This window comes from Pygocentrus nattereri, chromosome 21 (assembly GCF_015220715.1).
Source record: "Pygocentrus nattereri isolate fPygNat1 chromosome 21, fPygNat1.pri, whole genome shotgun sequence".
Lineage (NCBI taxonomy): Eukaryota > Metazoa > Chordata > Actinopteri > Characiformes > Serrasalmidae > Pygocentrus > Pygocentrus nattereri.
The window spans coordinates 11,565,001-11,577,684 of NC_051231.1; the positions used below are offsets into that span (position 1 = coordinate 11,565,001).

General features: G+C 39.2%; 1 protein-coding gene across 2 annotated transcripts in view; it reads left to right on the forward strand.

The window, feature by feature from the left end:
- Window positions 1-12,684, forward strand: part of raf1b (Raf-1 proto-oncogene, serine/threonine kinase b) — a 29,189-nt gene that overhangs the window by 102 nt on the left and 16,403 nt on the right. The window contains exons 1-5 of one of the 2 annotated variants that reach the window (XM_017704784.2): window positions 1-391; window positions 10,753-10,976; window positions 11,388-11,503; window positions 11,976-12,078; window positions 12,316-12,473. The exon at window positions 1-391 is cut by the window's left edge and continues 102 nt beyond it. In XM_017704784.2, coding sequence (XP_017560273.1) covers window positions 10,776-10,976; window positions 11,388-11,503; window positions 11,976-12,078; window positions 12,316-12,473 — 578 coding nt within the window. In that variant the 5' untranslated portion in view covers window positions 1-391; window positions 10,753-10,775. Of the gene's footprint in view, window positions 392-4,549; window positions 4,838-10,752; window positions 10,977-11,387; window positions 11,504-11,975; window positions 12,079-12,315; window positions 12,474-12,684 lie in introns of those variants that run through there. The other variant, XM_017704783.2, reaches the window with a different exon arrangement.

The window sequence follows — 12,684 nt, forward strand, 5'->3', positions numbered from 1 at the left end:
TTGTTTTCTCTCATAGTGTTGACTTGCCGGTTGTGCAGTTGATGCAAGCTTGAGGGAACGCCTTAAATCTCAGTGGTGAGGATGTCGTCCCCGCGCCCTCCACCCCGTCTCCGTTCCCCTGACCATGTGAGCTGTGTGCATTAGTGATGTCGTGGGATTTGGAAAGAGGGATTTCGTTCACCTGCTCCATGGGACAGCAATGCCTTCAGTATTTTACATACAGTAACAAAGTTCTAGGTAGTGAAATGTTAAAGTGACTTGATTTGTTCGGTGAACAGTTTTTTGTAGGCCATGATGTGTAACGAGGAATATAAAAATGGACGCTGGTTTTTCGGTTGTTTTTGAGGTGAAACTTAATCATGGACTGCTTCGCTTGACCCTACTGACTCTGGTAAGTAATATTTGGGCCTGCATATTTGGATCTAATCATATACAAACATTACTGTACAACTTTAACAGAAGCCAAAGCATGATCTTTTCTGTAAAAAGCAGAATAAAAGCAGTAATACAATGCATATGACTGGATTAAGCAGAATACTGTTGAATCTGAGCTGGAAATATTCATGAAAGTGGGAAATAAACAGGCTTTTTAAAAAATGTATGCGATTATTTTTTATCATAATTCAGTTTAAGTCCTAAAACAATGCTCCTACGGTCCAGCATGGCTGGACTGCTAAACAAAACGGTATAGTAAAGCAAAAATCCTTCTTTTTTTCCTGAAATTGTAATTTTATTCTTTTACTTTTCAGTGCATTCAGTGAAACAGATGTATCAGTGTATGTTAAATGGAAGCTGTGTCATGGCCATGGTTGAGATGTAGCTCAGTGGCCAGCTGATGGCACTGTTAATTCACTCAAAAACGATGCTTTCTTGTGTGGGATTGCATGTTTTACATGTAAACTATATATACAATTTAGTTGAAGGAAAAAAGAGACTAAAACTCAAATATATATTCATGTATTTATGGTTTTGTTTACCCTTTTTTGACTCATTGTCCCATTTTAATTTGGATACTTTGGCTGCCGCTGTTGTTGTAGTGGCTTTACAAGAGACCTCCACCAATGATTTCACAATTTCTGCAATCATTTAATCGAATACAGAGCTGTTCAGAGTAGTTTCATGTGAATGGTTCTTTTTAGAGAAGCATACTAACTCTAAAATCTGGTTAGAGAAACCAGGCTGTCATGCTGACTTCAACACAAAGGTATCATTTTTATTTACTGTTCAAAACACACAGTGAACCGCATTTTTTCTATGTAATGTATTATAATAATAAACCAGTGGTAAAGGTTTTCTTTGGGTCAAAATCAACTGAATGCATTTCAAAACTAGTGTACAAGAATGTCTCAGAGTGCCCACAGCCATTCCAGGTGGACGTCTGGCTTTTCCCACCAAACCAATCCGAATGACAAAATGAACCATTTAAGTGAAATGATGATGCTCGTTGTTTTAACCTTTAAACTTACCGTTTTTCTCTACAGACAGTAGGCATGAATAGACAATGGAGACTTTGTGAAAGAACAGCGAGCAATTAAGATGCTTAAAGAAAAAAAAACTGATATAGAAGCAAGCATGCGCTGGAATAGCACTGAAATAGCACTGACACCATATGTTTGGATCCAAATGTTTGTAGACACCGGCTCATCCACTGTTCCTTCTGAAATCAAGTGTATTTAAGCAATAAGCCACGAGAGGCCATGCGATTTTATTAAGGATAGAGTGTTCTTAGGCATTACTAATCGTTTATTATTAAAAATAATCAACATAATCAAGTATTCCGCCAAGAAACATTCGTTCGGCCATCACTGAATATTGCAGCCACTTCATGATTATTTTTTTTTTTGGCCACATAATAATGAACATATGATAACACAGCACTGTTTAATGTAAAAACTTCAATTTATAAGTAAAACATATAAAACATGCAGTCCAGTACTTTTTAGGCACCAAATAATCACTGTGAGTCTTATTTAGCACCAATCCAGCATTGCCCCTCTTCTAAATCTCTAAAGGCACCCTATAAAGTGCACTACACAGGAATTTAAATACTTGGTTCTGAAACCCAATGGTGCAAAATAAACCTAAGAAAAAAAACCATTTGGGACTCGGACACATTTATACTCGATTAATGATGCCCTGTTTGGCTGTAGAGGCTGGAATTTCTAAACTTTCATAGCCAGCACACTGTTTAGGGAGTATAGGGCCGTTTGGGATTCAGCCTGGCTTTTGACATTACTTCTGACTGAAACACGAACGTTTGAAGTGCATAATCCATTCAAGTGACATTCTTTAGACTTTTATACTGCCGTTTCATAGAGACTCATACTGTAGGTACTTTAATTCAACCTTGTGATATGAATGATGGAGTTGTTTAGGCTGTTGGCCATATTTTAGCCTGTTAGATAGCTGACCAGCCTAGCTCCAGTTAGATTGTCTCCAGCCCCTCAGTTTAAACAAAAACGTGTTTTTACTTTATCAGTATACTCACTGGTCCATGTGAAAAGCATGAGAGTCAAATATAAAGCCATTAACAGCACAAGGGTTTGTTCATGCCGTGGCACAGTGAAACAGAGTTCAGTCGCTGTTAGGTGGTCAAATGTGTGGTCAAATGGCTCAGCCAGTCAGATTTTAGGACCAGAACTATACTTTTTATAATCGTCAGTAAGGCATCAAAATTAACGTCCCTGGCCAAAAAATGAAACTTAAGTCGTCCAGGCCAAAGGCCAAAGAACACCGACAATAAATAAAGTTCACATAATATAAACATACTGGAATTCTTATGGTATGTGCCGCTAAATATAATGTATTGGTCATCCTACGTAATGAATTCCATTCTTTTTAGGTTCTAATTTGCACTTTGACTGCTGTTTTTTGTCATTGCATAAACTACAGATAATGACAGTAAAATAGTGATAAATGTAAAAAAAGTTTTCTTTGAGGACTATTTTTTCCTTAGAACAGCCCACATGTACCTCACACTCATAATAAATGTAAAACATATATATTAGGCTACATTTACAGTGACAGCTAAATGAACACAATATTGTCTAAAACATGTTAATGTTTGTTATGTTTGTTAGAGCATAAACAGAATATGGGAACAATATGAAAGTACAGTATTTGAGATATGAGAATGGCACAGTGCAGTTTTGGTAAGACTGGTTTACTAGCAGCATAAAAAACTCTTAACAGAAGCTGTTTGTTGTAGTGCCCAATCTAACATGCTTGCCACAAACTATTAAAAACATTAAAACAGATATACATACAAAAGATTTACAATATATGCAATTTTTAGAGATAAATATTCATACCTACACATTTTGGTCAAGCTTAGTGATCTACTAAAATTCATAACTGACATAGCTAGCTGGTTATGTTTATATTTTCAGTGTAAGTACAAGTCAGTGTGAAAGGCTTCACTTTTTGGTCGTTTGGAGTTCATCTATCATGGAAAATGGCTTCAGACTGACCATTTGACATTTTTTGGTGTTTTATAGGTGCTGTGTTATTATACAGTCAAGTCAGATTTGATAGACTGCAGTGATTATTCTGTTATATTTTTGTGCATTTGAAACAGTCTGGCTGGCCAGATCTTCTTCTGAGCTGCGAAAGCTTCTGTGGTTGGTTGTGTGAGTAAAAAGTTGGGAACTCCTGCTGTATTGCTTCCTTCTGTTGCTTCTGAACAGAAGCAAGGCCAGACGTCTGTTCTGTACCACAGCTGTCTCCTCCTAATGAAACCTTATGTCCAGATCAATATATACAACCTCACTTGTGCTTTGGTCTCTTGCATCTTTCCCAGCCACTGTGGTGCCATCTGTGGAGCCACTCCTTGTCCAGACACTGGCCAGCAAGTAATACATCTAAGAGTTCAATTCTACAGTGGTGACATCCTGTATAAATACAAACAATGCGTGGCCACAACTTAATCTTAGTAAGGCGTAGAAACAAGATCCTAAGGCAGGCATTCATGCATTCTCATGAGGCATGATCTCATTCTCACACCTTAGTAGGTCATAGCCACGACTTAATTATCTCATTCTTGTGCCTTACTAACTCGTAGCACTAACTGAATTATTTCATTTGCATTCCTTACTAACTCATGGCCACAACTTAATCATCTCATTCCCATACCTTGCTAAGTCGTGGCCATAACTTAATTATTTCATTTGCATGCCTTACTAAGTCAGGGCCACAGCTTCATCATCTCATTCCCACACATTACTAAGTTGTGGCCACGACTTAATTATCTCATTCCCACGCATTATTTTTATTTTTACAGGATTTCACCAGCAGGGCTTCATATAGTAAAGCATAGGAATGAGATAATTACGCCTTGACCACATCTTACGAAGTTGTGGCCGTGACTTAATCATCTCGTTCCCACACATTACGTGGCCACGCGTTATTTTTATTTACACGGGATGTCACCAGCAATGCTCCGTAACATCCAACTCTTTCGTTTTTAAAAAAATGGAAAGTTTGGCTTTTCATGGTATGGGCCCTTTAAAAGGGTAGTCATGTGACGTCACTCCACCGACACCTCTCCCCCTCGAACTCATGGCGGAGCTGCAGAGTCCCAGCTCTCTGTCTGCTGAGTAGATCAGATCACACGCCTCCAAACACAGCGACTTGTGTCACTTTAACAGTCTAGCCGGGCGTTGCGATGCACAGCAGCGTTGTCCAGCTTCAGCGCGAGCGCAGTCAGCCTGCAGTTGCGGACACTTTTTGGCCAGCTGTGCATGCAAGACTTTGAAGTTTTGGACCAGAAAAAACTTCACATTAAAGAGAGCTTTGCATGCATGTTTCCACTGCGTCTGTGGCTACTGGAAGGCTTGAGGTAATGCGCTCACTCACTCACTTGCAGACATAAACTTGACTTGAACTTGGGCAAAAAAGGAAGACTGATGATTTGTGTGGATTTGATAAGAAAAGCTTTTAGCCATGTTATTGAAAATACATGGAGTGTCCACTGAAAGCGCTGATCTGCATGCAAACGAAGGTAAATAACCATGTCTTCTATGTTAAAGTCTTTCCGTGACTACCTGAATAGATTGAAGTGGGCTTCTTTTTCTTCAAATTTTCCGTTCCACCTTAAATGCTGTAGCAGTTACCATGTAAGGTGCAACGGAAAATTCGAAAACTTCAAGTTCTGTTTGTGCATTCAAATTTCCCTGAAGTGCAGACTGCATTATAAGCTGCCTTTTGCCTTCATTTGTTTGGTGGGACATGGATTGGACCCAGACTAAGCTTAGCTTGAATGTAGTTGGCATAAATGCTGCTGCAATGTACTTGCTAAAGAGCCCCCCTCCTCTTAGTTTGCCCAAGGCCTCGGTTATTATTCTTTCTGAACTACTAGGAAGTAGAGCAAACATTAGCTATTTTAGCACTTGGCCTTATGCCTGATGTTCAAGTGGTCTGAAAGCTAATGGAGACATAAGAGTGGAAGGACTGGATTGTGTTCTGAAAACAGGGCCCTCTTTCCTTCTGCTCCTTCTGTGCTTTATCCTTTTAGTGGACTTTGCTTATGTGAACATGCAGAAGTGCGCTGAAGCCGGTGTTGATTCTTTGTCTTTGGGCTTTGCTTTTGGATTCATTTCTCACATGATTTCTATAGACCTCTCCTTTCTTGCGCACTTCTTGACTTGTAAACCAAAAGCCACAATGTAAACCGGCCACAGTGTGTCAACCAAATTCATGGCGACTGCAGATTTGGATGTTGTGTTTGCAGCTTGAGCTGAAAGAAGCTCAAAAATCTACCTCAGCCCTTCTTAGTCAGATATTTTTTTTTTCTCATCCTCAGTTGTTTATTCGTTTAGAAGTGAACATCTCAGAAGTGCCATCTGCTTTCAGCATTGCACAGAATAATCGAACCCCCCCAGTGAGGAACTGCTGAATCAGTGCCACATCAGGATTTGCTGTGGGTTTCCTTGTTTACAAATGGAGAACGAGTAAAGTACGTATTGTACAGTGCAGCGGATCTGGCCGTCTTATCCTTAAGCCCCTGTTGTTGCAGTGCTTGTAGCCTGGCCTGCTTTGGCCTGGATTGAATCATTAGTGGAGCTTTGAAAGTGACTGTAATAGTCATGGAAGTGAAGTTTGGGGTGGTTTAAATTGTACCACATATGTTTTCTGGTATAGGTTTTTTAATTAGATTGGCTAATTAGTTGCAGAGTTGTCAGAGAGCACCTTACATTTGTTTAATTTCCAGGTTATTCATTTTTCATGTTTGGAGCACTGCTGGTGACATCCTTCCATGACTTAGTAAGGCATGGAATTGAGATCAAGTCTTATAAGCTGTGGTCAAGGCTTAATTTTCTCATTCTCACTCCTTACTAAAGTCTGATCATGCATTAGGATCTCGTTTCCACACCTTACTAACTTGTGGCTACGTGCTATTTTTATTTACACTGGATGTCGCAAGCAGGGCTTCATATTCAGGATATAGCCCTGAGTTGATTAGATATAAGATGACATGCTTGCATTAGGAAGGAAAAAATAAGTAATACAATATGAGTTTCCTAAACTAGAATTTCAAAGCTGATTAAAATCTCCAGAGAAAATGGGGCACCTAACAACCACCTGGAATACCTTCTAGACAGCAAACTGCCTCCATCAGATAAACAGCACTTACAGCTTTCATCTTTGAGAGAGAGGAGAAAATCAAGCTGCTTCAGATCTAAAAACATCCACAGGTGTTTCTGTCCATCCTTCCACAGTGAGAAGACAACTCGGTGCTATAGGTCTGAAAGGATGTGTAGCTGTCAAGAACCTTCATTGAGAAAAGGAGACAGACACATAAAACAATGCAATGATTTCCCCAGAGTCCAGACTTCCACACCACTGAATGTGATTTATTTGGAGGGTAAGAAGCAGAAAATGTAAAATCAGCTTTTAAGACTGAACTTTGGAGGCGTGTGTGCAGATTTCTTTGAAGAACTGAATGTGAGTCTCCTGAAAAGAGTGGAATCTGGAATAAAGCCAAAGCATGGACATACTAAATCCTAAAAAGTTACATGACATATATTTAGTTATTGAAGCTGCTGCATAATTTGATGTTAAATTTATATGTTTAGCTTTTTTCCAGATGCTGATTTGTACTTTATGACTGGAAATGAAACCAATGATGGGTGATGTCTTTTTACTGTAAACCTGCAAATTGCAAGGTATTGAAATGCACTGGAACTTAAATAATGTGATGTAGTCGAAGATTATTATGAGCATAATAATAATGTTTATTGGATTAATTGAGTACCTCGACTCATCAAAACAGCCAAAAAACTAATCTCGATCTGTGATTGGTCAAAATGCTCACAGGACACACTAAGAAAAAGACTGATTGGTTAGAGGCTCATTTGCATATTGCAGTCCTTTGCATCAGTAATAAAATACCATAATAATGATTAGAAAATTATAGATTGTGCAGTTTTAGGCATTTACTGCAACAGAATTCAGGCACTGGCCCAGTTTTAGCTCACTTGTGTTTGTAAGTTCAAGACAAAACATTTCCAACAATGTTTGATATGCTTCAAGGTCTGAATCAGGCAGCAGAAACAGGGACTGAATAACTTCCTTTCTAGTCTGCATGACGCCCAGGGAAAACATTTTGAGGGTGCAAAAAAAGCCTTTTTTTTCTTGCTTAAACCAGTGATCTGCTGGTTTAGGCTTGTGTCATTTAAAGCACTTACTCATAGAGGAACTGCATGCTTATGGAAAGATCAACAGTGCAACTTTTGCCTTTTGGTGAGTGCACAGACCAGCCGAGCAAGTTTCTAATGTAAGAATGATGCATCAGCTGTGGCTCTGCAGGCTGGATGGAAATGAGGACAACACTGCCCTTTTAAAGTACTTTTTTGCTTATAGTGCACTATTTCACTGAAGGGTGTATTTGTGGATAAAGCCAACTAAATGGGAAAATTTTGATGTTTTTGAAGTGCCGTCCAGATTAACCTGACTGTGCAAAAGTCAGTGATGTGTTTAAAACATGTTTAACCAAACATTATACAGAATAATCAACAGCTAAATATAATGCCACATCAATCTTAGCACGGAATTTCTTCATTTTTTGCTTTTATTGCAGCTTCCATTCTTCTCAGGAATCAAATACCTGTAGGGATATTTGTCCACATGACCAAAGTTCAGTCTTAGAAGTTGGTTGATCATTTTCAAGTAATCAAGCACATTCAGTGATGTTGAGGTCTGGACTCTGGGGTGGTCAGTCCATTCTTCAGCTTCTTTGTTTGATGTGTCTGTCTCCTTTTCTCAGTGAGGCTTCTTGAAGAGTTACACGTCCTTTCAGACCCACTGTGCTGAGTTGTCTTCTCACAGTGGAAGGATGGACATAAACACCAAGGATAGACAGTTTGATTTTCTCCTCTCTGAAAGATGAAAGCTTTAAGTGCTGTTTATCCGATTGAGGCAGTGTTGGTGTCTACCACGTCTTCCAGGTGGTTGTTAGGAGTCCCAATGTTTCTCCAGCTTTTAATTGTTTTTTTTGTTTTTTTTGAAGTCCAGTTTTGGAAATTGTCTTAATTTCTCATTCATGGTGCAAATGGATTATCTCCTGAGTAACTTGTACTTAATGGCTGTTTGGACTGGAAATTAAATTAAATGGTTGTCTCTGACTTGCACCCAGTACTGTATGTTCCAGAATAGAAATTACATTGTTACATTTTGGAAATATGATACTCCTTGCAGTAAATCAAAAATGCACAAAATATGACATGTTTACAGACTGACAAAAATAACTTACTTTTGTTGGATTACATGAGTATTTCATTAGTGATTCCTTAAACTGTGATTGGTCAGGATTCTCAGAGCACGTAGTAAAAAACATAGCTGATGAGACCCTTTATGGAGCCTTTTGTGATCAGTATTGCAAAGACTAATATTGTGATAATGGTTAAGAAACAATATATTGTCCAGTCCTGATGGTCATCCTGCATGAGCTGATTGAAGTGTTTGTAGAGCAGATGGAAGAACGTTTGTAGAATGGAGTGAAAGTTTAAGAAAAAAAACTCTGCAATGCACAGAACTCAATTTCATAGCATGGTTAAGCCTTTGTTTGAATGCAGCCAGAAGGCAACTTATCAGATATAGCTCTGCTGTTCTAACCATCTTTACATGAATACAGTCACCTTATCTGCGTTTCTCATCTAGCTCATGGCGGGTACTTGATGATTAAGCTCTCTTGCATTGCTCTGCACTTTTTTTTTACGTGACTACAAGGTGGCATGACTGGCATAAAGCCTCAGCTTCAGATACGCAAGCTTTCAGAAACATTTTAGAGGCAAGCGCTGGGTGAGAATGACAAACAATATTTTTGTAGCAGTGGTTTGCAGCTTGTGTTGCTGTGGTTTGCGGGTTTGTGTGTGGATTCCTCCAAACTTTATTTCAGTGTGGCTGAACAAGTTCTTTGGAGCCACAGATCATAGCACGTTAGATTTGGATAGAACATTACTGTAAATTTACATAAATAATGAGGGAACTTTGTTGGATGTTCATCTTTTTTTCAGCATGCCTTCTCGTTTCCTGCATCCAACCCTAATGGGACATACACTTTTTATCGATTATTAACAGAGCCGTTTTTGGAATTGAGATGTGTGAGTATGAAGAAGTAGTTTAAAGGGCCGATATATGTTTTGCTTGTGTTTTGTCTTTACCTATAACATTTGTGTGGTTTTAGTTAAGTTAACTTAACTTAAGTTATACTTTTTTGATCCGGGGAAATTCCACCTCCGCATTTAACCCATCCGTGAAGTGAAACACCACATACACACTAGTGAGCACACTTGCCCGGAGCGGTGGGCAGCCCTATCCACGGTGCCCGGGGAGCAGTTGGGGGTTAGGTGTCTTGCTCAAGGACACCTCAGGCATGGACTGTCGGTCCTGGAGATCGAACCGGCAACCTTCCGGTCACAGGGCCAGATCCCTACCCTCCAGCCCACGACTGCCCCACAAAAAATATGGAGCGCTTCACGGATTTGCGTGTCATAGGTGCAATAAAATGGTCAGAATTAGTTTGGAAGTGAAGCTGTCTTCATCCCTTAGTATTAAACAGGCTTTATTACTGTACCTTTAAGGCTGATATGTAATTGAACTCTTCTGACTGGCTATCTTTTTTGTGCCTAATTCTAAAAGCATCCAGAGCTGAACACTTTTTAGAGCCTCAGTATGAGTGGGTGGGGCTAAACTGCTGTGGGCTGAATAGACAGATATATGTATATGAGTAGGTTCTTGTGACATGGCAGAAAGAAATAAGTTCAAAACGAGCTGTTTTTGCAGCATACTTTTCAAATATGAAAACAATGCTTACATATGAAACTATTGCAAAAATTTCCATGATGAGTTTGAGCTGTTTTGTGCTGTCCAGTTTGCTGTAATGAGGAGTGTGTGGCTGTTGTAGAATATAGTGGTAAATTGAGCCAATTTGGATCGGTTTTCCCTCTTTTCACAGTCATTTGGAGCATTCTGGACTCAACTTGGCAGATTGCTTGTCAGTGAATTTTTACACTGCCTGTAAAGTTACTGTGGGGCCTGTTTTTCCATCCCATTTTCATTTTTAGGGAATGGTTTGTGTTTCTCTTCATATGCAGCTGTTTTCCATCCAGGGCCAATTATATTTATTAAACAGAATGGCAGTTTTTTAGTGTTGACTTTATAGTGAGCATATGTAATGTTTATATATCTTATTTGTATTTGTGGCATTTATTTATTTTTATTGACTGATCACTTGTTAAATTTTTTTTTTTATAGATTGAGATCTGCTTTCCAGCCTAATGGAGCACATTCAAGGGGCTTGGAAGACCCTAAGTAATGGGTTTGGATTGAAAGACTCTGTGTTTGACGATACCTGTATGTCTCCCAACATTACCAAGGGCTTTCCTTATCAACGACGCTCCTCGGATGATGGGAAAATCCCAGACTCCTCCAAAGCTAGCACAATTCGCGTCTATCTGCCAAACAAGCAGCGCACTGTGGTAAGCCTCCCATTTTGTGTTGATAGGATCTGTCATTATGCTGAGCACATTGATTAATATCAAAATCACACAATAACATATGTCTAGGTGCTCTATTCTTATGGTACATTTTCTCATTCTAATAGTTTGGCTAAAAATGTAGGCACCTTTCCCCTTATGTAAGAGCTATGAGTTGAATGTAGTTAACAAAATTTTCAAAGTTTTTATTAAACACAAGCCAATTCATTGTGATTTGCTTGTTGGCTACATTAGCATCATCGATGATCAACTACATATTATATAAGGGGGAAAAGTGTGTACATTTGATTCTTCACTGAACTGTTGCTTTAAGCATTTTTGTCATTAGCATTTATAAAATATAGAAATGAGTCTTTGTAATCTGATGCATTAGTGTAATTTCTGTTCTCTCAGGTGAGTGTGCGGCCGGGTATGACTCTGCACAACTGCCTCATCAAAGCCCTTAAAGTTCGAGGGCTTCAGCCAGAGTGCTGTGCTGTGTTTAGGCTCCATCCAGAGCAGCCTAAAAGGTAAACTGCCTACAGCTTTGTTTCAGTATATTTGCCTATTAGTCTAATATTACATGATGATGGTTCATGATTGTGGATTAGCTTATTGGGAGTTGTTATGAAGGTTCGTGTAGGTAATTGGCCCTGGATTTTTGAATTCCTGCAAGACTTCAGTCTTCAGACTCCACGATAATGCTAATTTCTGCTAGTGTCCCTTTAGGATTCCAGTAGCTTATTGACGTTACAGAAATGTATTGAGAACTTCCAGAAGGTCTAGCGTGTAATGTGTAAGATCTTCAGTCCCGCTCCTAAAGTCCTAACCAATCGGAGAGCTTGCTTGGCTGTATCTATTTAGATAATACAGAAAAGGGAAAACCTGTTTGTTTTGTGTGTGGAAGTGGCTTGGAATTGTACGCAATAAAGCATTTTCCAGTATTGAATGAATTTTATGTAATGGGCATGCTAATTAAATGCCAATAAATTTTTTTTTTAGCAAAAAGTCCCGTATGGATTGGAACACTGATTCTACCTCACTCATAGGAGAAGAGCTGGTGGTTGAAGTTTTGGATCATGTACCCCTGACTACGCACAATTTTGTGAGTTGTCTGGAAGAACACTGTCCATATGGTCGCCAGGGATTGGACATGACTGGACAGCACTTAAAAATAATGATAATGTTTGATAACCTTCATGGTGCGCCCTGTATCAGTTTATATTTCTCGCCTTACTTGCAGTCAGTGAATATCTGATGATGCAGATTGTGAACTAGAACGATCTAATGTAATGGGTTGCTTTGAATTTGTAATGTTGTGAACTTCATCAATGCATCACAGGTACGAAAAACATTTCTGAAGTTGGCCTTCTGTGACATATGCCAGAAGTTTCTCTTGCATGGCTTCAGATGTCAGACATGCGGCTACAAATTCCACGAGCATTGCAGCACCAAAGTCCCCACCATGTGTGTTGACTGGAGCAACATTCGACAGCTCCTGTAAGTTTGAGTGTTGTAGTATTTGCATGATTAAACTGTGAAATTGTCACACTACATTATACTGTGAGATTGGCTCTGGTTTTGTTTGATAATTCGATTCTTGCTGTGCCGTATCTACTGCTGGGCCATATGTAAATCATGCGTCCTTCACATGTACTTCGTCGTGCTCTGAGACACACCTCCCACCCGTCCCACCGCCGTCTTTTAAAGC